This window comes from Pseudophryne corroboree, chromosome 7, assembly GCF_028390025.1.
Source record: "Pseudophryne corroboree isolate aPseCor3 chromosome 7, aPseCor3.hap2, whole genome shotgun sequence".
Classification (NCBI taxonomy): domain Eukaryota; kingdom Metazoa; phylum Chordata; class Amphibia; order Anura; family Myobatrachidae; genus Pseudophryne; species Pseudophryne corroboree.
This window is the reverse complement of record NC_086450.1, coordinates 7,838,069-7,865,208: the sequence shown is the minus strand read 5'-3', so window position 1 is coordinate 7,865,208 and position 27,140 is coordinate 7,838,069. Positions and strand designations below refer to the sequence as shown.

The 27,140-nt window shown below is 44.6% G+C and overlaps 1 protein-coding gene across 2 annotated transcripts in view; it reads right to left on the bottom strand.

Moving 5' to 3' along the window:
• The window catches only part of NRP2 (neuropilin 2), a 154,364-nt gene that overhangs the window by 11,736 nt on the left and 115,488 nt on the right, over positions 1-27,140 (bottom strand). Inside the window, exons 14-16 of one of the 2 annotated variants that reach the window (XM_063932657.1) lie at positions 20,792-20,888; positions 18,200-18,238; positions 2,365-5,044 (exon numbers count right to left, since the gene is read on the bottom strand). In XM_063932657.1, coding sequence (XP_063788727.1) covers positions 4,755-5,044; positions 18,200-18,238; positions 20,792-20,888 — 426 coding nt within the window. In that variant the 3' untranslated portion in view covers positions 2,365-4,754. Of the gene's footprint in view, positions 1-2,364; positions 5,045-18,199; positions 18,239-20,791; positions 20,889-27,140 lie in introns of those variants that run through there. The other variant, XM_063932656.1, reaches the window with a different exon arrangement.

Sequence of the window (27,140 nt, the reverse complement as noted above, 5' to 3'; positions counted from 1 at the left end):
GACTGAGAAAAATGAAAAACCTTTCAATGGGGTAAATTTACTAAGGTGGGAGTTTTTTTAGATTGGTTGATGTTGCTTATAGCAACCAATCAGATTCTACTTAACATTTATCTAGCTGCTTCTAGAAGATAATAGACAGAATCGTATTGGTAGCTATGGGCAACATCACCAGTTCTAAAGAAAAACTACCACCTTAGTAAATTTACCCAAATCTCTGGGGAAAAAACTTGGATCGGATAGGTTTTTATTAATTTCTGCATTCGTTGCAACACTAGCATCTAGAGAAGCAGAGAAGATGTGTATTTTGGCTCGAAGGAGAAAAACAGAGTCATGAGGAATAGATTCCAAAAATATTGTAAGAAAAAGGATGGGCCACAGGGAGTTTTTGATTTGTTGTTGCTTTTTGCACAAAAACAACTGGCTGTTCCTAGATAGATAGATAGATAGATAGATAGATAGATAGATAGATAGATATAGATATATTTAGCGTTGCAACTTTCCGAGTCAAGCAGCAGACACCGCGTACCATCCTATAACGTGCTCAGAGCGTGTGGTAGCAGATGGTAAGCTTTAGATGCTGCTGTTAGATTAAACAGACAAGAGAAAACTAACAGCGTAATTACCAATTACAGTGCACGGGACGATGGGTGCTGTCTGACACTCTTATACTATAAGACTGATGTGATTTTAAAAGGGTTCGTACAAACTGCCTGCCGTGATTTAGCTATATGAAAGATCTCTGTACAAAAATGCAGCGCCGGAGGGAAGCCATTTTGTATGAACTACATCATGCTACAGGGCAGGCCAATCCGTGGTTCTTCAATGGTTGTGAAACTACACATCCCATCATGCCCTGCCACAGTTTTAGCATTCCCTACTAGCAAAACGGTGGCCGGGCATGCTTGGACTTGTAGTTTCACAACAGCTGGAGAGCCGCAGGTTGGCCGGGCCTGCTATATAGGCTTATAATGCACTGTGCAGCAAGTTGGGGTGACAAAAGAGAATAATTGTAGCAACAAAGGTCCCTGAAGACTTTTTGTAATCACTATACATTGTCAGACTGGATTCCACGTACAGAGCGGAACCGGTCGTTTTTGTTTTGATTAATAATTTAAAAAAAATGGAAAAAAAACTCCCGTCGGGTGACAAAATAAAGAGAAACCATGGAAACGCGGCTGCCTTAAATCAATTAAGTTTCATGTGCTGTAAACGAGGGAGATTTAAAGCTGATAGAATGTCACCTCAGTATCACCGTACTACCAGGTCTCCGCCTCGCCCGCTTCCTGGCATATTCTACAATGTACAAAATATTTCACCTTCTAGGCACATAATAGTCATGTGCGTAAATTACGCCACAGAAAAATAACCAGCAGTAATGCCAAATGGACAGAACCAGTCTAATACAAAAAAAGGCTCAAAACGTATCATACACAGCAGTGTAAGGTATACTAATCCGCATTTCTGTGAGAAATACATTCAAACACCAAAAAAAACAGCATGGGTACAAAAAAATATACATTTCTATGTCACTTTAGCAGATAAGGCCACACATTTGCTACCTAAAAAAAATATGTAAAATTGATTGTTCTTAAGCTCCACTAACACTGAAACAGCAAACTGTGCGAGCCACTATTGTTATGTACATACGCAGAGACGCACGCCGTCCCGGCAGTGTGTCTCTATATACTGGGTTTTGTTCATTGTTCTAATCTGATAACTTTTGTATGACCAAAACTGAGGCAGAACTTTGTTGGGTTGTAGTACCGAAACGGGATATATATATAATATATACTTTTATTTTGGCTCAGGTTCGTAACTAAGATAAATGAAGACTGTTAGATATGTAACGTGCTGCAGCCACCAGTAGTACTGGCTGCAGCGAGGCACTGGTACAGATAGCCATTGTGGAATATTATTGGGAGGGATTTTGTGGTACGCTTAGCTTTTTTGAAAAGTTTCACATTACTCCACATAGATCGGAGCAATAAACTATAAAATGCTCGTTGTCCTCTATGAAGGAGCTTCTAAAAACTTTCAGAAATGTGTTAACGACCTCGTTGAATTACAAAGCAGCCGCCTCTTCTCAGCCTGAAGTTGCTGATAACAGAGAGCAATAGCTCGCAGAGCAAGTACAGCGTGAAATGTTACGTCTATAGCTGCGATTGTGACTGGTAGGTCATTTATGTATGTCAGCATGGGATTCAGATTTAAGCTGAGATTTATCAAACCTTCTAAAGCAGGCCTGTCCAACCTGCGGCCCTCCAGCTGTTGTGAAACTACACATCCCAGCATGCCCTGCCACAGTTTTAGCATTTCCTGACAGCAAAACAGTGGCAGGGCATGCTGGGAATTGTAGTTTCACAACAGCTGGAGGGCCGCAGGTTGGACAGGCCTGTTCTAAAGGGTAAAAGTGGAGGCGCTGCCCATAGCAACCGGATTCTAGCTATCATTTACTTTGCACATTCTAGAAGGTAATAGCTGGAATCTAGTCGGTTGCTATGGACAACCAACTAGATTCGAGATTCAACTAGATCTTTTTTTCTTTTTAGAGTTTTTTTTGACAAATCCCCTGTAAATAAAATGGTGCTATGAACATATGTGCTGTAACCCATAGCAACGAATCCAGTTGTAACTGCAAAACTGGCGCAAGTGTTTATGTGCTTGCTTTAGAGGAGGGTACGTGTATGTGTGTATCTCATTATAACATTTCTTCTAACCGACTATAAATTATGGAACAATTTTTAAAATGCGCTAATGCGACTAGCGACGCCCCCCTGCGCCTTTGTTCCCACAATTTATGTGCAGCGTGCAATGCCTTTTAGAACAGGCCTGGCCAACCTGCAGCTCTCCAGCTGTTTTGAAACTACACCTCCCAGCATGCTTTGCCACAGTTACAGCATTTTCTAACAGCACAAGTGTAGCAAGGCATGCTGGGATGTGTAGTTTCATGACAGCTTGGGAGCCACAGGTTGGTCAGGCCTGCCTTAGCACTTGGCAGAGCTCTCAGGAGCCACGCCTCCTTTTATGCCAGGTGAAACTAAAATAATTTCTTTAAACTGAAATCCATATTACAGTGTCGGACGTGTTTAGCCCAGTATACAGAATTTTTCCAGTCAGAAGATATTTCTGCACGGCAACGGCAGCACAGACGCAGTGTCTGCCGCAGTCGCCATTCTTATCCATACCTGTTACTGAGATAGCCATAAAACAAAGCTATGACTAGATAAGGCAGTAAACAATATATACAGTATGTGACAGTGATATACACAGGCTCTGAATGCATTTCATTATGAGCAGTAAATATCGGCTAATTCACAGATTGAGCAAATTCTGCCAATGAAACATGGACAAAGGTGGAAACGCGCTATCGGAGGTGATGAGGCATGTAGGTCTAGATGGGTCTAGAAAGTCTCCCTATGGTTCCACTGGCAGATTGTGATCAATGGTAACTCTGAGCACTGCGGTGTAATCCAGAGTGAGCCACATACTGGGGGAGATTTATCAAATCGTGGAGAGAGATAAAGCTGAAGCAACCGATTAGATTCTGTCATTTTTCTTTTCTAGCACAGCGTGTAAAATATCAGTGAGAAATTGCTTGGTTACTTAAGTTACTACGGGCAACTTCTCCGCTTTATCTCTCTCCAAGGATTGATAAGTCTCCCCCTATGTTCTACTCACCCAACAATGCTGATTAGACCATTTCGCAAATAGACAGGCCACATAAGGATCTGTAGCCAGAAAAGAAATGACTTTGTATGGCATAATCCATCTAGCATTTAATATGGATTTCTGTAAAGTTTAAATAAAAATAACTATTTCTGAAAATAAAAATATATATACTCATGTGTTTAAATTGCATATATGAACTTAAAAGCGATGAAAAATGTATTGCAGTGAGCGGGAGCCTATTGAAGGTTATATAGTTCAGCTACGTCCCACGTCTCCTGTGATAACATGTAGTACGATCATTATTATTTCCCAACTTCACTGCGGCGCTTCAAAGTCACTCTCCCTAAGCACAAGTCTGGTAATTGGCACAGTCATTAAGAATAGATTAATTAACTTGTACTTAGGTGATGTTAACCTTAAGTGATAGCAGTGTACTGAGGAAGGAAGGCATTGCAATAAGTCGGGGTAATCAAAACGAGCTGTTAAGACATTATACATTGTTCTTATGAAACGCGTAGAATTCTGCAAATTGTCAATCTAATCTGGATTGCCTAAAATTTGCTCCCAAGCCTCTGCCTGAGCGCCAAGGATGGAAAAAGCGGAATGGCCGTAGACATATTGACTGTCAGCTCACTGGAATACATTTCCATTACTTGCCTAGTTTTGCTTGTGGTCATCACCACTACTCACACATGCTGTCTCATACACACAGGAATATATAGATAGATATATACACTCTTCCAGACTTTCCTTCACGGTTTTCAGGCAACTTTTTGTTTTTCGTCTGGAGGAAAATTCAAAACAAAACTTGAAGAAAAAAAAGTCAATCCTTAAAGTCTTTAAAAATAAAGAATTGCAGAGCATTCAAGTTGTGAAACGCGTTGCGCCTTCTTCTCAAACTTTTTTTTTTCTCCAAGATGCAGCATTAGATTTTTAGAGACAGTCAAGAGGGTGTGTGATGTCTATGAGTTCAAAAGTATGTTGAGGAAAGTATAGTTGGGGCGTAAGGAACGGGAGGATAAAAGTGCAAATTGAGCCAACGGTTCTTGAGTCTGTTAAGTCTAGATCCAGCGTCCGTCTCACCCTCAGCATCGCGAGCTGCGGTCGGGATCGTCTTGCTCTAGTTTAATAGTTAAGGTAGGCTCCACGGCCAATGGTGCACCGTTGGTGTAGGGTGAGGTTTTGTAGGTGATGGCTGGATCACTCTTCTTGGCCGCATAGCGGAAGCGGTGGTAGTGAAGCACCAAGGCCAGTGCGACAGAGACCAGTACCAGAACAGCGCCTCCTGCTGCCATAACGTAATACCAGTAGACTGGGATGGGCTGCACTGACACCGTGTCCACTGTGGGCTCGCTCCCTGGTAGAAGGGTGCCCCCTGGTGAAGAGACACAGAAGAGTGTTGCTAGGTGGGATGTACTGTAGGTGGACTACAATCATGATAAATCACACATATGTTTTTATTTTAATGTTTGTTTTTTTTACAATAAAGTACACGCATTGCTACTATATACTGTATTACTGTACTTTATTAAGCGTACTAGAGAAACATACACAATTTAATACAGATTACTTTTGAACGTTATCATTGATTTTCTAGCGGCAAAGCTGACTATTACTCTAGCACAGTGCTGTCCAACTTTTGCTGAGCAGGGCTTGGGATAAGCGTATATACTCTAGAGTCTCGAAACATTGTAGTTGACGTTGGACTCTGAGTCCCCAAACCCATAGGCCACACATTGGACAGCCCTGCTCTAGGACACGTAGACACTTGACCGGCAGTACAGTCTTTCACATGCACAGTTATTAGGAACAGAAAATGCATGCCAAACCCATTACACAACACGCAGACAGCAAACCTAGTACACAATGTCATGACCATATTCCCTAACGATCTCCCAAAATGTTTCCCCGTAGAACATATGCAATCATCATAATGCAATGGTGTCAGTTTAGAATGGCAAAAGCTAAGACATCTAGGGCACAATTCAATTAAGGAGTAAAGCGGGTGATGCCCCCAATGCGGATAATGAAAACGCACTTACTGTAGCCCCGAAATTGCAGATTATAATAAAATCCCTATGGGGTTGCAAACTACAATGCGCAATTTAGTGGTGAAAAGGTCACAATTTAGGGTCAATGCCCACAATTCACCCCTAATTGAATTGTCCCCCTAACATGCAGAAAGCAATGTTCCACTGGTGCCCTGCTGAGACACGGCCCGCTCTGTATAAAGATTCATAATCATAATCCCAGCGGACCAGTATTTAAACTAATTATCAATCCTTCTAAAGAGTGGAGAAGTTGACCAATCAGCCTCTAGCTGGCATTGATTAAGTGCATTCTATAAAATGATAGGTAGGAGCTGATTTGTTGCCATGGGCGACTTCTCCACAAACTAAGGGTTCTTTGCACTGGAACGCTGTGATCTAAGCAACGGAGGAACAATATTGTGGATTATAATGCCATTTACTAAGCGGCATATCAGTCTACTGCTTACGATTTTCAGCCTGGTATTGTATTTAGGTGCATTCAGATTAATTTCCACGCCAACTCTTAATACTATCCTCACTTGGGGAGATTTATCAAATGTCAGAGAGAGATGGTCTCCTGGAAATTTTATGACGCGCATAAAGCAGGTTGGGAAATGGTGACTTGACGTGCCAGTCGGTTTACAATGAGAAACGTAAAACCAGAGGGACGCCTTTAAATCCGCCAGAGAAAAAAAAAGTATGAGCTGTCAGAACGATCACAAATTTTGGGAAATTGCTGCGGTCTGAGGCGGACTGGCCTTGGCTACCTCTGAATTTATGTCGAACAAGAGACATCCAGTTAAAATTCTTGGAGGTGAACGAAATACCACAAAATTTAAGGTGGACCTTGAAGAAATATACAGTCTCCGATAACGCAGGGTCAGCCAAAATCCCTTATCACGTAGATGAGTCTGCAGCCTGCCTGCTCAGCAATACTGTTCTAATTCGTCAACTTAACCAGAACAGGCAATTCACTACTTCTTCCTTCTCAAGGGTAAGTCAACCTCTGTGTAAGTATTGATACATCAGGGGCGGTGGGGTTCTGCAGACTGATTCACAGGAGAAAGCAAGTTCTCAGCGTGTCGACGTGTTATTCTCCACGCCGCAAGACTTCGCTTTCTCAGATAAAACACCTTTCCCTCAAAACTACAGCAGCTCGTCGATATTAATTACAGACAACAACGTGGCCCAGAGATTAACAGGACGGGGAATAGAGTAACCTCAACTGCATAAAATATGTACAGCCACAGTGACTGTAATGGAACTAAAACAGCCGTAGACTGACCCAAGGGCGACCTTATATTCAAACAAGCTAGATTGCCATAAATACGGAAGCGTTTTACCACCGCCAGCTGCGTAAGGCAGGAAAATAATGATATTACGGGAGGAAAGTACATGATCTTATACTGCATATGCAGATAGTGATCATACGTGCAGAAAGATGATCTGCCAAGACACTAATGGGAGAACCACGCGCTGTCCTGCTATAGGTGGGGGGGGGGGAGGGGGACACCCCCCCGTCCTGACAGACCATGGCCAAACGTTGAATGTTGCTGTTATCTAAATATGAGGGGTTTCTCAAGAGTATCATTTTAAAGTTTTGGTCCTAATATGCAAAAGGAAGCTTCTTCACTATCACTGACGGGTAGGGGTGATATATACGGGTTCATGTACAGCTGAAAATAAGTGATATTGTGGCAAAAACATTCACAGTCAAGTTTTACGGGTATTTATTTGTGGAGTGCCCTGCAATTTTTGTCTCAGTGTCATTTGCAGATGCCGTACAAGGACAATTTCCCAGGAGATTAGCATACACTATATAATTATCATGGACAAGGCCTACCTCCCACATCACCCAATTTTACTGGTGCATTCCTGGTATGCAGACCTCAAAAGGGGCAGAGCGTACACGACAGCGGCAGTGTTTTTGGCCAATAGTGGTTTTTCCTTGGCAAATTGGTAGCAGTTCTGATAGCGCAGGGCCATAACTAGAGGTGGGCAAGTAGTGCCGCAACCCTTAGGACTCTCTGGTCCTAAGCCACCCTGGAACATCTTCAAGACGCTTTGGGCGCTCAGCTCCTTCCTGACACAGGGCGCAAAATCGCCCTGCTAAGGCCCTGCTAATAGTGTACAGATTCTGTAAAGAGAAGTCTTGCCAGTCAGTAGCCTGTTGGGTGCAGGCGAAAACAAAAATACAGGGCTTACTGCTTATGAAACACCTAATAATATCAGGCAAACAGCAGTACTGTCCGTTGGATACAGGGAACCCTAGCTGTATAGGGGGAAATGTATCAAATCTTGGAGAGATAAAGTGTAGAAGTTGCTCATTGCAGCCAATAAATGTTTCTGCAATTTGTCTAGCACAACCTATAAGCGGCAACTTCTCCGCTTTAGCTCTCTCCAAGATTTGATACACTTCCCCCTTCTATAGAAGAGTGACGAGCATTCTGTTACTGCCAGAAGAATGGGAAGGGACAAATTCTCAAGTAAAAACTCATTACACCATAAAGATAAAATCACAAAAATACACAAATACCATTAATCGAAACTAGGTGATAACTTCTATTTTAGTATAACGGTATAATTCCTCCTGACCCGTCACAGCGGTCACAACCAGAATAACTCTGGGAGAACAAATTATTCTCCAGCACCCGGCCAAAGCTATGTTTTTACTGGCCCGAGTCTGGTTCCAGTATTCTCCTGATAAACACTAAGAGCAGAACTATTGCAGACTAGCAGGAGAGTATCAGGAAACAGACAGAATCGCCAAATAAGGTGCCAGGCAGCGACGCTAGGATTGCACAGGCCTGAGCGTTCCCGCCAAGAGACTCCCAGCGCCATCAAGACAAATCAAATATTGCTGATAAAAACAATAAGCCCCAGAAAGACTGGACAGCTGAAGACAAAGGGTGAGGGGGTGGGGGGGGGGGGGGGGGGGGGGGGGAATTGCACAACCGCTGATTATTCCAGTCCTGGAGCAACAGCAAATATGCAGCAGTGGTCCTGGCTCATCATTGTGCTTCTCTTGTTTGGTTTTAGGAGCAATTGAAGGAGAAAAACAAAATGCTAATGGCAGGGGGGAGGCGCAGAGTGCTGCTGCTCGTCTAGAATGTTTGCAGCTACACAGATGTAGCTACAATACAGGAGCCGGCTGATCTGGTGCAATGCATTATGCTTTGCGTTGCAGCAGACGTGTTCCGTGTCCTGATTATGTGCCTGAAGCCTTTTCTTCATTTAAACCAGTGTGTATGCAATATATACAATAAGGGGCAGATTCAGTACAGCGCCAGGTCGTCACGACGCGACTTCTGCGTGTTACTTTAAGTGAAACATTACTTATTGCAGCTGGAAATAATGGGGCAGATGTATTAACCTGGAGAAGGCATAAGGAAGTGATAAACCAGTGATATGTGCAAGGTGATAAAGGCACCAGCCAATCAGATCCTAACTGTTAATTTACATATTGGAGCTGATTGGCTGGTGCCTTTATCACCTTGCACATATCACTGGTTTATCACTTCCTTATGCCTTCTCCAGGTTAATACATCTGCCCCAATGTTGCTTATGTGTAACCAGTCCCCCAATTTCCTGCAACCGTAACGTCAGCTGCAGACCATGCACATTCATAAACCCAGGCACAGGGGTGGTCTTACTCGAAATTAGGGGTCTATGTACTAAGCCTTGGAGGGAGATAAAGTTGACGGAGATAAAATGCCAGCCAATCAGCTCCTAACTGCCATGCCACAGGCTGTGTTTGAAAAATGACAGCTAGGAGCTGATTGGCTGCTACTTTATCTCCATCCAAGGCTTAGTAAATAGGCCTAAGAAGGCCTATGCAACAGTACACTGTGAACCCGGCCCCCTTAATAACAGATGCTGTTACACAAACCAGGGGGTCTATTTATTAACATTCAGCGATAAGACAACTAGATAATCAATGATCATATACCATCATTAATCGCTATAATATCACCGGGGCGGGTGAGAGATACTGATATACTGGGCCAAAGCGGTGTTAACTAGTCAGAGGATTATTTGCCGACTTACATTCATCGCCACGAGGTCCAGGTGAGCAGGAATGGAGGCGCAGTGCGTCGAATGGTATCATCGCAGCGCCACCCCCTTTATGTTTTGCGTAATTCTTGGCTTTGCGTCACTGGGGGAGAGCAGCAATGACATAATTGATAGAAAATCGCTTCATTATGCCAATTTGCCCACCTGGTGGCGGCTGGTAATTTGCAGGCACGTTGCCCACTTATGGGAGACCCTGCCTAAATTTGGGGTCTCCCAGTAGTTCTGGGAGAGTGGGGAAGCAAGGTCTGATGGGAAATGCACATGGCGGTAAGAAAAGAGTTACAAATTATTTTTAAATTAAATAGAGAATAGTAAATATTTATTTTTAAAAGTATCGGTAATTCTTTATTGAAATAATAAGGCATTTCCCATTCATATTGCTCTGTAGTCGCCACAAGGACTGGGTAACGGCACATGTATCGCCGCAATGTTTGCTACCTTGGATTCCTATGTGAACCGTTTTTGCCGGACATTGGGCTATTTGTTTAATAAACAGATCCCGCAGTCTCTGCCAACCCCATTGTCCCAAAGTGACGCGTGGCTCAGCCTGACTTTGTGGATGACAATAATAATTTCACATCACTGGTTATATCTGCACTTTTAATGGAAGACGCAAAACAATGAGGTCATCCCTTGTTTCGCTATTATCTCTGAGATCAGGACACACAACAAGACTCGTCTGCTGATAGAGGCCGGTGACGCCAGACCCCACCCAGGATTCAGTATTTACTGACATATAAGATCCAGGTCGCCTGCGGTCAGAAACACGCTGCGCCGGGGCAACACTTATACGTACACTACACGCGGCAGAGACAGAAGGACATAATATAAAAATGTCATAAATCCATCCTAACTTTGTGCACTGGAAGTAGTAATAGTTTAATAGGGCAGCATATTATTTTAATCTGTTTCGTCAGTGGTATTAGTGCCTCATAGCCAGGTTTAGTTCTAGAAATAAAATCATATATAAAACAAAAAATCCATGCATTGTAACCAGAAAAAAATAGCAATTTGCATCTTTTTCATACATAATATCAGATCTTTGTACACGATCTGGCGTACAACACTTGGTTACTTTACAAATTTGCATAGCTGCCCCGTACATTTAGTATTTAGTCATCAAGGTTAATTTGATAAAAACCTTAACATTTTAAGCAAAGGTAAACTGCAGCGTTGTCCATTACAGCCCGACTTTATCCAGGTGCAAAAGGGGAGGTGGATCAAGCCTTGGAGAGAGATAAAGTAGAGAAGTTGGCCAAGGCAATCAGCTTCTGACATTTCATAGACTGTGCTCGATAAATAACAGCTAGAGCTGGTTGCTTTGGACCACTTTATCTATCTCCAAGGCTTGATACATCTCCTCCAAAGTGTTAATAGTGCCAAACAGGAGAAGCGACACTTTAAACTGCAGCCTTGTCTGATTCAGCAGATAATGACGACCAGACAATCTACACAACACCCACCATCCTACCCGATACTGAATGTCATGTCTTCACAATCATCACAACAAATGTTTACCCATTATTTTTGACTAAAGACGAGGGTCAGCAATACAACGCAGGTTTCATAAGAAGTACCCTAAAACTGAGGCATAACTACCGGAGGAGCAACTTATGGGGCAGCTATAGGGTCTGAGATAGGTAGGGACCGGAGATACAGGAACCTGAGATAGGTAGGGACTGGAGATACAGGAACATGAGACAGGTAGGGACCGGAGATACAGGAACATGAGATAGGTAGTGACCGGAGATACAGGAACATAAGATAGGTAGGGACCGGAGATACAGAAACATGAGATAGGTAGGGACCGGAGATACAGGGACATGAGATAGGTAGGGACCGGAGATACAGGAACATGAGATAGGTAGGGACTGGAGATACAGGAACATGAGATAGGTAGGGACCGGAGATACAGGGACATGAGATAGGTAGGGACCGGAGATACAGGAACATGAGACAAGTAGGGACCGGAGATACAGGAACATGAGACAGGTAGGGACCGGAGAACAAGGAACATGAGATAGGTAGGCACCGGAGATACAGGGACATGAGACAGGTAGGGACCGGAGATACAGGGACATGAGACAGGTAGGGACCGGAGATACAGGAACATGAGATAGGTAGGGACCAGAGATACAGGAACATGAGATAGGTAGGGACCGGAGATACAGGAACATGAGATAGGTAGGGACCAGAGATACAGGAACATGAGATAGGTAGGGACCGGAGATACAGGAACATGAGATAGGTAGGGACCAGAGATACAGGAACATGAGATAGGTAGGGACCGGAGATACAGGAACATGAGACAGGTAGGGACCGGAGATACAGGAACATGAGATAGGTAGGCACCAGAGATACAGGGACATGAGACAGGTAGGGACCGGAGATACAGGAACATGAGATAGGTAGGGACTGGAGATACAGGAACATGAGACAGGTAGGGACCGGAGAAACAGGAACATGAGATATGTAGGGACCGGAGATACAGGAACATGAGACAGGTAGGGACCGGAGATACAGGAACATGAGATAGGTAGGGACCGGAGATACAGGAACATGAGATAGGTAGGGACCGGAGATACAGGAACATGAGATAGGTAGGGACCGGAGATAAAGGAACATGAGACAGGTAGGGACCGGAGATACAGGAACATGAGATAGGTAGGGACCGGAGATACAGGAACATGAGATAGGTAGGGACCGGAGATAAAGGAACATGAGTTAGGTAGGGACCGGAGATACAGGAACATGAGATAGGTAGGGACCGGAGATACAGGAACATGAGATAGGTAGGGACCGGAGATACAGGAACATGAGATAGGTAGGGACCGGATATACAGGAACATGAGACAGGTAGGGACCGGAGATACAGGAACATGAGACAGGTAGAGACTGGAGATGCAGGAACATGGGACAGGTAGAGACTGGAGATACAGGAACATGAGATAGGTAGGGACCGGAGATACAGGAACATGAGACAGGTAGGGACCGGAGATACAGGGACATGAGACAGGTAGGGACCGGAGATACAGGAACATGAGATAGGTAGGGACCAGAGATACAGGAACATGAGATAGGTAGGGACCGGAGATACAGGAACATGAGATAGGTAGGGACCAGAGATACAGGAACATGAGATAGGTAGGGACCGGAGATACAGGAACATGAGATAGGTAGGGACCAGAGATACAGGAACATGAGATAGGTAGGGACCGGAGATACAGGAACATGAGACAGGTAGGGACCGGAGATACAGGAACATGAGATAGGTAGGCACCAGAGATACAGGGACATGAGACAGGTAGGGACCGGAGATACAGGAACATGAGATAGGTAGGGACTGGAGATACAGGAACATGAGACAGGTAGGGACCGGAGAAACAGGAACATGAGATATGTAGGGACCGGAGATACAGGAACATGAGACAGGTAGGGACCGGAGATACAGGAACATGAGATAGGTAGGGACCGGAGATACAGGAACATGAGATAGGTAGGGACCGGAGATACAGGAACATGAGATAGGTAGGGACCGGAGATAAAGGAACATGAGACAGGTAGGGACCGGAGATACAGGAACATGAGATAGGTAGGGACCGGAGATACAGGAACATGAGATAGGTAGGGACCGGAGATAAAGGAACATGAGTTAGGTAGGGACCGGAGATACAGGAACATGAGATAGGTAGGGACCGGAGATACAGGAACATGAGATAGGTAGGGACCGGAGATACAGGAACATGAGATAGGTAGGGACCGGATATACAGGAACATGAGACAGGTAGGGACCGGAGATACAGGAACATGAGACAGGTAGAGACTGGAGATGCAGGAACATGGGACAGGTAGAGACTGGAGATACAGGAACATGAGATAGGTAGGGACCGGAGATACAGGAACATGGGACAGGTAGGGACCGGAGATACAGGAACATGGGACAGGTAGAGACTGGAGATACAGGAACATGAGATAGGTAGGGACCGGAGATACAGGAACATGAGACAGGTAGGGACCAGAGATACAGGAACATGAGACAGGTAGGGACCGGAGATACAGGAACATGAGATAGGTAGGGACCAGAGATACAGGAACATGAGATAGGTAGGGACCGGAGATACAGGAACATGAGATAGGTAGGGACCGGAGATACAGGAACATGAGATAGGTAGGGACCGGAGATAAAGGAACATGAGACAGGTAGGGACCGGAGATACAGGAACATGAGATAGGTAGGGACCAGAGATACAGGAACATGAGATAGGTAGGGACCGGAGATACAGGAACATGAGATAGGTAGGGACCGGAGATACAGGAACATGAGATAGGTAGGGACCGGAGATAAAGGAACATGAGACAGGTAGGGACCGGAGATACAGGAACATGAGACAGGTAGGGACCGGAGATACAGGAACATGAGATAGGTAGGGACCGGAGATACAGGGACATGAGATAGGTAGGGACCGGAGATACAGGAACATGAGATAGGTAGGGACCGGAGATACAGGCACATGAGACAGGTAGGGACCGGAGATACAGGAACATGAGATAGGTAGGGACCGGAGATAAAGGAACATGAGATAGGTAGGGACCGGAGATACAGGAACATGAGATAGGTAGGGACCGGAGATACAGGAACATGAGACAGGTAGAGACTGGAGATACAGGAACATGGGACAGGTAGGGACCGGAGATACAGGAACATGAGATAGGTAGGGACCGGAGATACAGGAACATGAGATAGGTAGGGACTGGAGATACAGGAACATGAGATAGGTAGGGACCGGAGATACAGGAACATGAGTTAGGTAGGGACCAGAGATACAGGGACATGAGACAGGTAGGGACTGGAGATACAGGAACATGAGATAGGTAGGGACTGGAGATACAGGAACATGAGATAGGTAGGGACCGGAGATACAGGAACATGAGATACCGGTAGGTAGGGACCGGAGATAAAGGAACATGAGACAGGTAGGGACCGGAGATACAGGAACATGAGATAGGTAGGGACTAGAGATACAGGAACATGAGATAGGTAGGGACTAGAGATACAGGAACATGAGATAGGTAGGGACCGGAGATAAAGGAACATGAGACAGGTAGGGACCGGAGATACAGGAACATGAGATAGGTAGGGACCAGAGATACAGGAACATGGGACAGGTAGGGACTGGAGATACAGGAACATGAGATAGGTAGGGTCCGGAGATACAGGGACATGAGATAGGTAGGGACCGGAGATACAGGAACATGAGATAGGTAGGGACCGGAGATACAGGCACATGAGACAGGTAGGGACCGGAGATACAGGAACATGAGATAGGTAGGGACCGGAGATAAAGGAACATGAGATAGGTAGGGACCGGAGATACAGGAACATGAGATAGGTAGGGACCAGAGATACAGGGACATGAGATAGGTAGGGACCGGAAATAAAGGAACATGAGATAGGTAAGGACCGGAGATACAGGAACATGAGATAGGTAGGGACCGGAGATAAAGGAACATGAGATAGGTAGGGACCGGAGATAAAGGAACATGAGACAGGTAGGGACCGGAGATACAGGAACATGAGATAGGTAGGGACCGGAGATAAAGGAACATGAGATAGGTAGGGACCGGAGATACAGGAACATGAGACAGGTAGGGACCGGAGATACAGGAACATGAGATAGGTAGGGACCGGAGATACAGGAACATGAGATAGGTAGGGACCGGAGATACAGGAACATGAGATAGGTAGGGACCGGAGATACAGGAACATGAGATAGGTAGGGACCGGAGATAAAGGAACATGAGACAGGTAGGGACCGGAGATACAGGGACATGAGACAGGTAGGGACCGGAGATACAGGAACATGAGATAGGTAGGGACCGGAGATAAAGGAACATGAGACAGGTAGGTACCGGAGATACAGGAACATGAGATAGGTAGGGACCGGAGATACAGGAACATGAGATAGGTAGGGACCAGAGATACAGGAACATGAGATAGGTAGGGACCGGAGATACAGGAACATGAGATAGGTAGGGACTGGAGATACAGGAACATGAGATAGGTAGGGACCGGAGATACAGGGACATGAGATAGGTAGGGACCGGAAATAAAGGAACATGAGATAGGTAAGGACCGGAGATACAGGAACATGAGATAGGTAGGGACCGGAGATACAGGAACATGAGATAGGTAGGGACCGGAGATACAGGAACATGAGATAGGTAGGGACCGGAGATACAGGAACATGAGATATGTAGGGACCAGAGATACAGGGACATGAGATAGGTAGGGACCAGAGATACAGGAACATGAGATAGGTAGGAACAGGAGATAAAGGAACATGAGATAGGTAGGGACCGGAGATACAGGAACATGAGATAGGTAGGGACCGGAGATACAGGAACATGAGATAGGTAGGGACCAGAGATACAGGAACATGAGATAGGTAGGGACCGGAGATACAGGAACATGAGATATGTAGGGACCAGAGATACAGGGACATGAGATAGGTAGGGACCAGAGATACAGGAACATGAGATAGGTAGGAACCGGAGATAAAGGAACATGAGATAGGTAGGGACCGGAGATACAGGAACATGAGATAGGTAGGGACCGGAGATACAGGAACATGAGATAGGTAGGGACCAGAGATACAGGGACATGAGACAGGTAGGGACCGGAGATACAGGAACATGAGATAGGTAGGGACCGGAGATAAAGGAACATGAGATAGGTAGGGACCGGAGATAAAGGAACATGAGATAGGTAGGGACCAGAGATACAGGGACATGAGACAGGTAGGGACCGGAGATACAGGAACATGAGATAGGTAGGGACCGGAGATACAGGAACATGAGATAGGTAGGGACCAGAGATACAGGGACATGAGACAGGTAGGGACTGGAGATACAGGAACATGAGATAGGTAGGGACCGGAGATACAGGAACATGAGTTAGGTAGGGACCAGAGATACAGGGACATGAGACAGGTAGGGACTGGAGATACAGGAACATGAGATAGGTAGGGACTGGAGATACAGGAACATGAGATAGGTAGGGACCGGAGATACAGGAACATGAGATAGGTAGGGACCGGAGATAAAGGAACATGAGACAGGTAGGGACCGGAGATACAGGAACATGAGATAGGTAGGGACTAGAGATACAGGAACATGAGATAGGTAGGGACTAGAGATACAGGAACATGAGATAGGTAGGGACCGGAGATAAAGGAACATGAGACAGGTAGGGACCGGAGATACAGGAACATGAGATAGGTAGGGACCAGAGATACAGGAACATGGGACAGGTAGGGACCGGAGATACAGGAACATGGGACAGGTAGGGACCGGCGATACAGGAACATGAGACAGGTAGAGACTGGAGATACAGGAACATGGGACAGGTAGAGACTGGAGATACAGAAACATGGGACAGGTAGAGACTGGAGATACAGGGACATGAGATAGGTAGGGACCGGAGATACAGGAACAAGAGATAGGTAGGGACCGGAGATACAGGAACATGAGATAGGTAGGGACTCGAGATACAGGGACATGAGACAGGTAAGGACTGGAGATACAAGAACATGAGATAGGTAGGGACCGGAGATACAGGAACATGAGATAGGTAGGGACTGGAGATACAGGAACATGAGATAGGTAGGGACCGGAGATACAGGAACATGAGATAGGTAGGGACTGGAGATACAGGAACATGAGACAGGTAGGGACCGGAGATACAGGAACATGAGATAGGTAGGGACTGGAGATACAGGAACATGAGATAGGTAGGGACCGGAGACACAGGAACATGAGATAGGTAGGGACCGGAGACACAGGAACATGATATAGGTAGGGACCAGAGATACAGGAACATGGGACAGGTAGGGACCGGAGATACAGGAACATGAGACAGGTAGAGACTGGAGATACAGGAACATGGGACAGGTAGAGACTGGAGATACAGGAACATGGGACAGGTAGGGACCGGAGATACAGGAACATGAGATATGTAGGGACCGGAGATACAGGAACATGAGACAGGTAGAGACTGGAGATACAGGAACATGAGATAGGTAGAGACTGGAGATACAGGAACATGAGACAGGTAGGGACCGGAGATACAGGAACATGAGACAGGTAGGGACCGGAGATACAGGAACATGAGACAGGTAGGGACCGGAGATACAGGAACATGAGACAGGTAGAGACTGGAGATACAGGAACATGGGACAGGTAGAGACTGGAGATACAGGAACATGAGCTCCAGGGGCCCCTCCTGCTTACCTAAGCCTGCGCAGGAGCCACAGGGGGCGGTGATTGGCCGGTTATGCCCCTACTCTTAAAACACTTTGCTACATAAGGGTATTATGTAAGTGTAATAACAAGGTAAACATGTATATGTCATTATATAATATGCATACCTGGATATACAGTAGGCGGGGGGAACGCAGTGATGGGTTCTAGAACAGGAAGAAAAAATACATATATTACAATGTGAATGATTTGGTGATATCTTATAAATACCCCAAAGCAGGTTACCTGTTACGTATATATATATTTCTTTGCAATGGAGAACATTTCACCAGGTAATGCGCAGACCTCATAGATACCTTCCTGTAAACCACATTAGTGTCTTAATTTCAGCTACAAGCCCAAATGTCCCCGAGGATTCATTACTTTCACTTAATATGCAATGCGGAAGCTGTGTATGTGTGCGCAGAGCGTGTATCGATCAGATGCTCAGTCTATATCCCACAAAGCACCGGTTACACCATCCTCCTAATCCCTAACTGGAATGAAACAAGTGAATAATCTCACGGCTATTGTGAAACATGTAATAATATACAGACAGCTGCTGCTGAATTACAGTATATCCCTGACGATGCTGCGTTGGCGCAGACGCCTACTGGCCTTGACTGCGCCCCCCCCTCCTCCTGCAGGTGACAGTATCTGTCTATACAGGGCTGGGGTCTGTGACACATTACTCGGCTTTGCTCAATGACAGGATCTATGACCACTCAATAGCGCATCCTTCACCGAAGTCACAATTATTCCACTAAATTGTAATTTTCTGGTCCAGATCTCCCGAATCCCACTTATCCAAGTCAGTGAATATTGACAATGAAATAACCGGAGGACTGTGATGAAAACGCAACATCCATCCTAAAATTAACTAAAGGCTGCGCTGACTTCTCTATTTCCAATGATGACATTTTCCAGGGTAACCTTTTATGCCGTATTAAAGACATTTGACAGTTCAGTAAATAATCTGTCCGTGTCCCAGAGCTACTGTAAGCTGCTCATTTTCTGCCATTTGGAACGGGCAGCGGTGTGTGCGTAACAATCTATATAACCAAAGCCTGAACACTGCCAAAGTAAAATCGTGTTGTGGTGGGGCACACAAATGTATTATTAAGTACGTGGGTGTATTGATGTTTTCGGGCCTAATCCATCGCAAAATCTTCCTTTAACGGGCAAAACCATGTGCAGTGCAGGTGGGGCAGATGTAACATGTGCAGAGAGAGTTAGATTTGGATGGGGTGTGTACAAACTGAAATCTAAATTGCAGTGTAAAAATAAAGCAGACAGTATTTACCCTGCACAGAAACAATATAACCCACCCAAATCTAACTCTCTCTGCACATGTTACATCTGCCCCACCCCTGCAGTGCAGCAAGGTTTTGCCCATTAGAGGAAGATTTTGCTTTTGCAATCAACCTTGAATTAGGTACTTTGTGCTCTAGTGGCAATACTGACATGGTGCACACAGTTGTCTTTGTTGTCAGCAAAATTAAATTATAATAATGATAATTGTCTCAGATTTGAAATTCCCATTTAACCACATTGTCACAGTTTGTTGCCTGTTCAGACATGCAAAAATCCCTGTGTACTAATATAAATGTACAAACGAACTGGGCAATATTCCTGGATGACTGCGCAAAAATTCTAGTCCATAACAAACCCTGAAAGCAGATCCAATATAATAAAAGGCTAATGCTGCACCTTACCTCTATGGGGGTAACTCAAGTATTGTGCACACCGGCCACCACTAGATGGTGCCCAACTAAGCAATACAAGCGTTGCTGCGTTCGGGCGCACACAGCCGTCAGCACTGATTTTACTGTTATGTTGTTCTGTATTTATGACAGACTGGTAACTAGTTATTATATATGTATCCAGTATGACGCTACTGTATGATGTATGTGACATCCTGGAATGACATGTGTGTGTGTTTCCCAAGTGTTGTGCTAATCCTTTCCTAGCCGCAGCTGCCGGAAATGTAATGTGCACTTTACTTCAGAGGCATTTGTTGGGGGATAAGGGTAATAAACTTCACCCTCGCCACCCATCAGCCTCACCATGTGATAACGCTGTACGGCAGTTTGTGTGTATTCCCGGGGACAGGTTGCTATATAAGCATGGCTGAGAAGACGATTACTATTTCTCAACTTCTTGTTTATTCATTGGGTGGGTGGGGATTCAATTACCGGTGATATCCCAGCGGACATAGCATCGATGTCTGACTGCACACATATCAGCCAATTACAGTAGTTGTACCAAAAGTGCAATTGTTTCTGCGCGGTTCTATGGGGCGCCATGTAAATACATGTGATTTTCTGTTGCGAACAAGCCACTGTGCAGCCAGCGCATGGACCTGAATTCCTCCCACGGCCAGTGATGTGTTTCCCTCACCCACACTAGAACACATCAGCCCTGATGGGGTGGGTTCACCAAAGGGGGGCCTGGCGGCACTTGCAAGCGTTTATAAGACCTCATTAGTTACTAATCCTGCAGTAGATTGTAAGGTTAATGTTTGGATCTGACTTCTGAAGGTAACTGCGTTGTACATGAGCCGAGTGGGCGTTCTGCTCATTGGTTATTGTGTTCCCACACCCGTCCACTCACGTTCCCCAACAATAAGTCACACTTCCGTAGAGTAGAGAGCAGAAGACCCTACAACCCCAAGAGCCCGATCTCCACACTAAGAAGAGGCAGAACCGGGTGTCACTTACCCATACAGTGTTCCAGCGGGATGTCGTTGGCGATCCGAATGTCATCCACAGCGATCTCTCCAGACTGCCCCCGGCCAACAATTCCATCGATGACAACCTGCGTGCAAAGAGCGACAACCTGAGTAATTGTTCTTACTGAGCAGATGCTTCTCTGTCAACCAATAATCCCTCCAGCACATAAATCCGACCATACAGCAGCAATGGGCAGTTCCGCCCCATAGACGCACACTGCGATTCTGTGGGATGTTAATAGTCAGTATAAAATTGTAGCAAATATCTATGGGGAATTGATGCAAGGGACGAGAGTGTTATACTCCCATTATATAAATCACTAGTGAGGCCACATCTTGAATACTGTGTGCAATTTTGGGCACCATATTACAAAAAGGATATCCTGGAGCTAGAAAAGGTTCAGAGGCGGGCGACCAAACTAATCAAGGGCATGGAGACGCTGGAATACGAGGAAAGGCTTGCAAGGCTAGACATGTTTACATTGGAAAAGAGGAGACTAAGAGGGGACATGATCAACATCTACAAATATATAAGGGGTCAATACACAGAGCTCGGGACAGACCTGTTTTCTATAAGATCAGCACAGAGGACACGTGGTCACTCGCTTAGGTTAGAGGAGAGGAGTTTCCGTACATTGAGGTGAAAAGGTTTTTTCACAGTAAGGACAATACGTGTTTGGAAATCCCTGCCTGAGAGAGTAGTAATGGTGGACTCAGTCAACACCTTTAAGAATGGGTTAGATAAATTCCTATTGGATAAAGATATTCAGGGTTATGTTGCGTAGGCACGCATTATAGTTATTATAACCAGTCCTAACATAAAAATAACTAGTCCTATAATGAGACTGCATAGGAGACCACAAATAGGCTGAACTCGATGGACAATTGTCTTTTTTCAGCCTTAGTTACTATGTTACTACATAGAATCATCCAGAAATATTTGCTTTGATCCTAGCAAGTAAATTGTCACTATAGTGTCCAATCCCCCTGTCCCACAACACTACGGCCGCTCTGACCAGGGATTCCATCCCCACTAAATATCACTAGGGATAAACCCCGGCTCCAGACCGCACCTCGGTGAGGACTCTTTTGTGCATATAGTAGTGACGGCGCTATGTACATAATTCATGTCTAGAATTTGGGATTCAGCGTCTGCTCGGTGCAGCTGTATTGCTACGGGCGACCAAGACGAGCACAAGGAAGCCTGCTGCTGCCGCCGCACATTACCCGCACGTCCCCCTGGCTGAGAACTACACAATTAGAATTTAAAATGCAATTTCGCTCTAGCACCGCGGCACTTCCTCGCTCATTAATACAGTCGCTTACCTCTTCAATAATCAATGCAATCACGGCTGACTGTAAGGGAACAGCGCAAGGAGACTGACGGCACAGACTGGCAATCGCAGGCGCTATTTTGCACAAATAATTAAGTGCACGTAGAAAAAAGCCGGCGACACTCAACTATTGTGTACATAAGAGGCAGAGGAACGTTTCATCAGAGGCCAAAATGGCCACCAAACGGATTTCAGGAACACTCACTGTATAATATTCTATATAGGGGTCTATGTACTACGGCTTGGAGAGAGATAAAGTACCGGCTGATTGGCTGGTACTTTATCTCCGTCCACTTTATCTGCATCCACAGCTTAGTACATAGACCTCTAAATATATGTGTTGGTTTGACAACACTCAGCTATGGAAGACACACTGAGGTGTATACAGTTATGCTGGGATACAGTGATACGTCACACTGCTTTTACTGACGCTAAGCAATGTGAGACATACTGAGGTGTATACAGTTATGCTGGGATATAGTGATACGTCACACTGCTTTTACTGACGCTAAGCAATGTGAGACATACTGAGGTGTATACAGTTATGCTGGGACATAGTGATACGTCACACTGCTTTTACTGACGCTAAGCAATGGGAGACATACTGAGGTGTATACAGTTATGCTGGGATACAGTGATACGTCACACTGCTTTTACTGACGCTAAGCAATGGGAGACATACTGAGGTGTATACAGTTATGCTGGGATACAGTGATACGTCACACTGCTTTTACTGACGCTAAGCAATGTGAGACATACTGAGGTGTATACAGTTATGCTGGGATATAGTGATACGTCACACTGCTTTTACTGACGCTAAGCAATGTGAGACATACTGAGGTGTATACAGTTATGCTGGGACATAGTGATACGTCACACTGCTTTTACTGACGCTAAGCAATGGGAGACATACTGAGGTGTATACAGTTATGCTGGGATATAGTGATACGTCACACTGCTTTTACTGACGCTAAGCAATGTGAGACATACTGAGGTGTATACAGTTATGCTGGGATACAGTGATACGTCACCTGCCTTTACTGACGCTAAGCAATGGGAGACACACTGAGGTTTATACAGTTATGCTGGGATACAGTGATACGTCACACTGCTTTTACTGACGCTAAGCAATGGGAGACACACTGAGGTGTACACAGTTATGCTGGGATACAGTGATACGTCACACTGGTTTTACTGACGCTAAGCAATGGGAGACATACTGAGGTGTATACAGTTATGCTGGGATACAGTGATACGTCACACTGCTTTTACTGACGCTAAGCAATGGGAGACACACTGAGGTGTATACAGTTATGCTGGGATACAGTGACACGTCACACTGCTTTTACTGACACTAAGCAATGGGAGACACACTGAGGTATATACAGTTATGCTGGGATACAGTGATACGTCACACTGCTTTAGGACGCTAAGCAATGGGAGACACACTGAGGTGTATACAGTTATGCTGGGATACAGTGATACGTCACACTGCTTTTACTGACACTAATCATTGGGAGACACACAGGTGCATACAGTTATGCTGGGATACAGTGACACGTCACACTGCTTTTACTGACACTAAGCAATGGGAGACATACTGAGGTATATACAGTTATGCTGGGATACAGTGATACGTCACACTGCTTTTACTGACGCTAAGCAATGGGAGACACACTGAGGTGTATACAGTTATGCTGGGATACAGTGATACGTCACACTGCTTTTACTGACGCTAAGCAATGGGAGACACACTGAGGTATATACAGTTATGCTGGGATACAGTGATACGTCACACTGCTTTTACTGACGCTAAGCAATGGAAGACATACTGAGGTGTATACAGTTATGCTGGGATACAGTGATACGTCACACTGCTTTTACTGACGCTAAGGTGTATACAGTTATGCTGGGATACAGTGATACGTCACACTGCTTTTACTGACGCTACGCATTGGGAGACATACTGAGGTGTATACAGTTATGCTGGGATACAGTGATACGTCACACTGCTTTTACTGACGCTAAGCAATGGGAGACACACTGAGGTGTATACAGTTATGCTGGGATACAGTGATACGTCACACTGCTTTTACTGACGCTAAGCAATGGAAGACATACTGAGGTGTATACAGTTATGCTGGGATACAGTGACACGTCACACTGCTTTTACTGACGCTAAGCAATGGGAGACATACTGAGGTGTATACAGTTATACTGGGATACAGTGACACGTCACACTGCTTTTACTGACGCTAAGCAATGTGAGACATACTGAAGTGGATATAGTTATGCTGAGATACAGTGACACGTCACACTGCTTTTACTGACGCTAAGCAATGGGAGACACACTGAGGTGGATATAGTTATGCTGAGATACAGTGATACGTCACACTGCTTTTACTGATGCTAAGCAATGGGAGACATACTGAGGTGTATACAGTTATGCTGGGATACAGTGATACGTCACACTGCTTTTACTGACGCTAAGAAATGTGAGACATACTGAAGTGGATATAGTTATGCTGAGATACAATGATACGTCACACTGCTTTTACGGACGGTAAGCAATGGGAGACATACTGAGATGTATACAGTTATGCTGGGATACAGTGATACGTCACACTGCTTTTACGGACGGTAAGCAATGGGAGACATACTGTGGTGTATACAGTTATGCTGGGATACAGTGATACGTCACATTGCTTTTACTGACGCTAAGCAATGGGAGACATACTGAGGTGGATATAGTTATGCAGTGATACGTCACGCTACTTTTACTGACACTAAACGCTCTGAAGGATTAATAAAGATTTAAGCAGTGTAAACTGAAAGCCTTGAAATCATCCACATCAATTATATCCAGGAAGAATTTAATTTAATGAAGTGCTGCCGACAGAAAATTCCCAGAAATAGATTTTTTTTCTAGAAGGAGGGAAATTACAGATGACTCTCACTATATATATATATATATATATATATATATATATATATATATATAAAACTGACGGCTTCTGCTTTCCAGCTACCTATAGATTCAGTGATGCATAACTCTTAAAGCATTATATGACACCTCCGCCCACCTTATTATCACCCCATCCCATGACGTCACCTGCGCTGTGTTAGCTAGATGATGATACTGTCGCCATCGTGTGATTGGCTGCTGCCTACTGACACCTGAGGGTACAGGAAATCATTCCCACGTACTATATTTCAAATATACCAAAGGTTTTAACAACGTTCAGGAGGGAAACATTCTTCAAAGGAAGAGAAGTATTACAACTCGAGGACATACCCTGAGACTGGAGGGGGGGAGGTTCAGGGGACATTTAAGGGAAAATTACTTCACAGAAAAGGTAGTGGATAAGTGGAATAGCCTCCCATCAGAGGTGGTAGAGGCTAAGACTGTAGAGCAATTTAAACATGCTTGGGACAGGCATATGAATATCCTTACAAATAATTAAGGTTCAAAAAGGGTTGAGATTACCTAAAGGATAAAAAAAGGGGCAGACTAAATGGGCCAAGTGGTTCTTATCTGCCGTCAAATTCTGTGTTTCTATGCAGTCTCACATCTAACATATACTCCTCAGATCCTTTCATGTATGAAGTCAGGCGGATGCAGATTTCTGCCAATTTGCAGAATAATTAACGAACAAAGCTTCTCACACATCTAGCCCATAATCCAAAAATGTGATCTATTTTATTTACTTAACCCAATCGCTGCATTATGATAAAAAAAAAACTATTACTGTAACAATGTTAATGTAATAATATAGGTAAGTAATATATACTGTAAAATTGATTGTCTTGGGGAAGCAAATAAGAAACAGTAGAAAATCATTTACTAAAGGCTTATTTCTCCCCAGCTTGGCAAATCTGACTTTGCATTCAAAAGACAATCGATTGGGGAACAAAAAAACCATAAATCAGGTATTATTTAACAATGTCGCCCACTATAGTGAAAATGACACTGGTGCTTTCTAAATTAGAGAGCATTACATGTGATTCCTGATTGCACCACAGGGGGCACTGTTTCCCTAAAGTTTGGGACCGATAATTACCTCCCTAATGTAATGGAAGAGCAGCTGTGAGATGCTATCCTGAAAACCTGGAAAGCGGGATTTTCTGAGTAAGGGTCTTGCAGTAATTTGAAGGCAAAAGAGTATTGTGAAACCGCACAGGACTTCCGTGATCCGAAAGGAAGTATATATTCTAACGTACCAACATATGGGCCGTGTCTGACAAAGGCTTCTTTGTAGCACTTGGTTGGTGGTGCTCCCAGATTAATTGTGTATTTTTAGGATTTGTCCAGCATATGTCGCAAAATACCCAGTAGTTTTAATGATTATAATAAATGTTATATTTTAATCAATTAATTTATAAAGTGTGCCCCAGAACAGGCACGTAGTTGCTTTCTTTTTACACCTTCTTTCATAGTAATTTGAAGGCACTACAACCTCTATCTGCTGAAACACATTTACAAACAGGTCCTTCCCCACACTGTCATTCCCCGTACATTCTCAATGGTTTCATATGGGTTCTTATCTTTATTCAGCAGGGGCAATAGGACTTATATATTTACAGGGCCTATTATTTATTTGACCAGCGGGGGCACTGCGATATACCTGATTAGCCAAGGAGCTATGTTTTATGGATTTATTATTCAGTAAACATTAGGGGCAGGATGCACTAAAGGGAAAATGCGTCCAAAACCCAGAAAACTACAGTTTTTGGAATTTGTATATATTTCCAATATGCATAAGGCTTGGGACTTGGATGCAATGGGTCAATCTATCACAAAGCACGGCTCTAGTGTGGCAGGATGTACTGCAGAGTATGAGAGAGTACACAGGAGAGTATGTATACAGTATGAGTGTAACACTGTACACAGGAGAGCATGTATACAGTATGAGAGTAACACTGTACACAGGAGAGTATGTATACAGTATGAGAGTAACACTGTACGCAGGAGAGCGTGTATACAGTATGAGTGTAACACTGTAC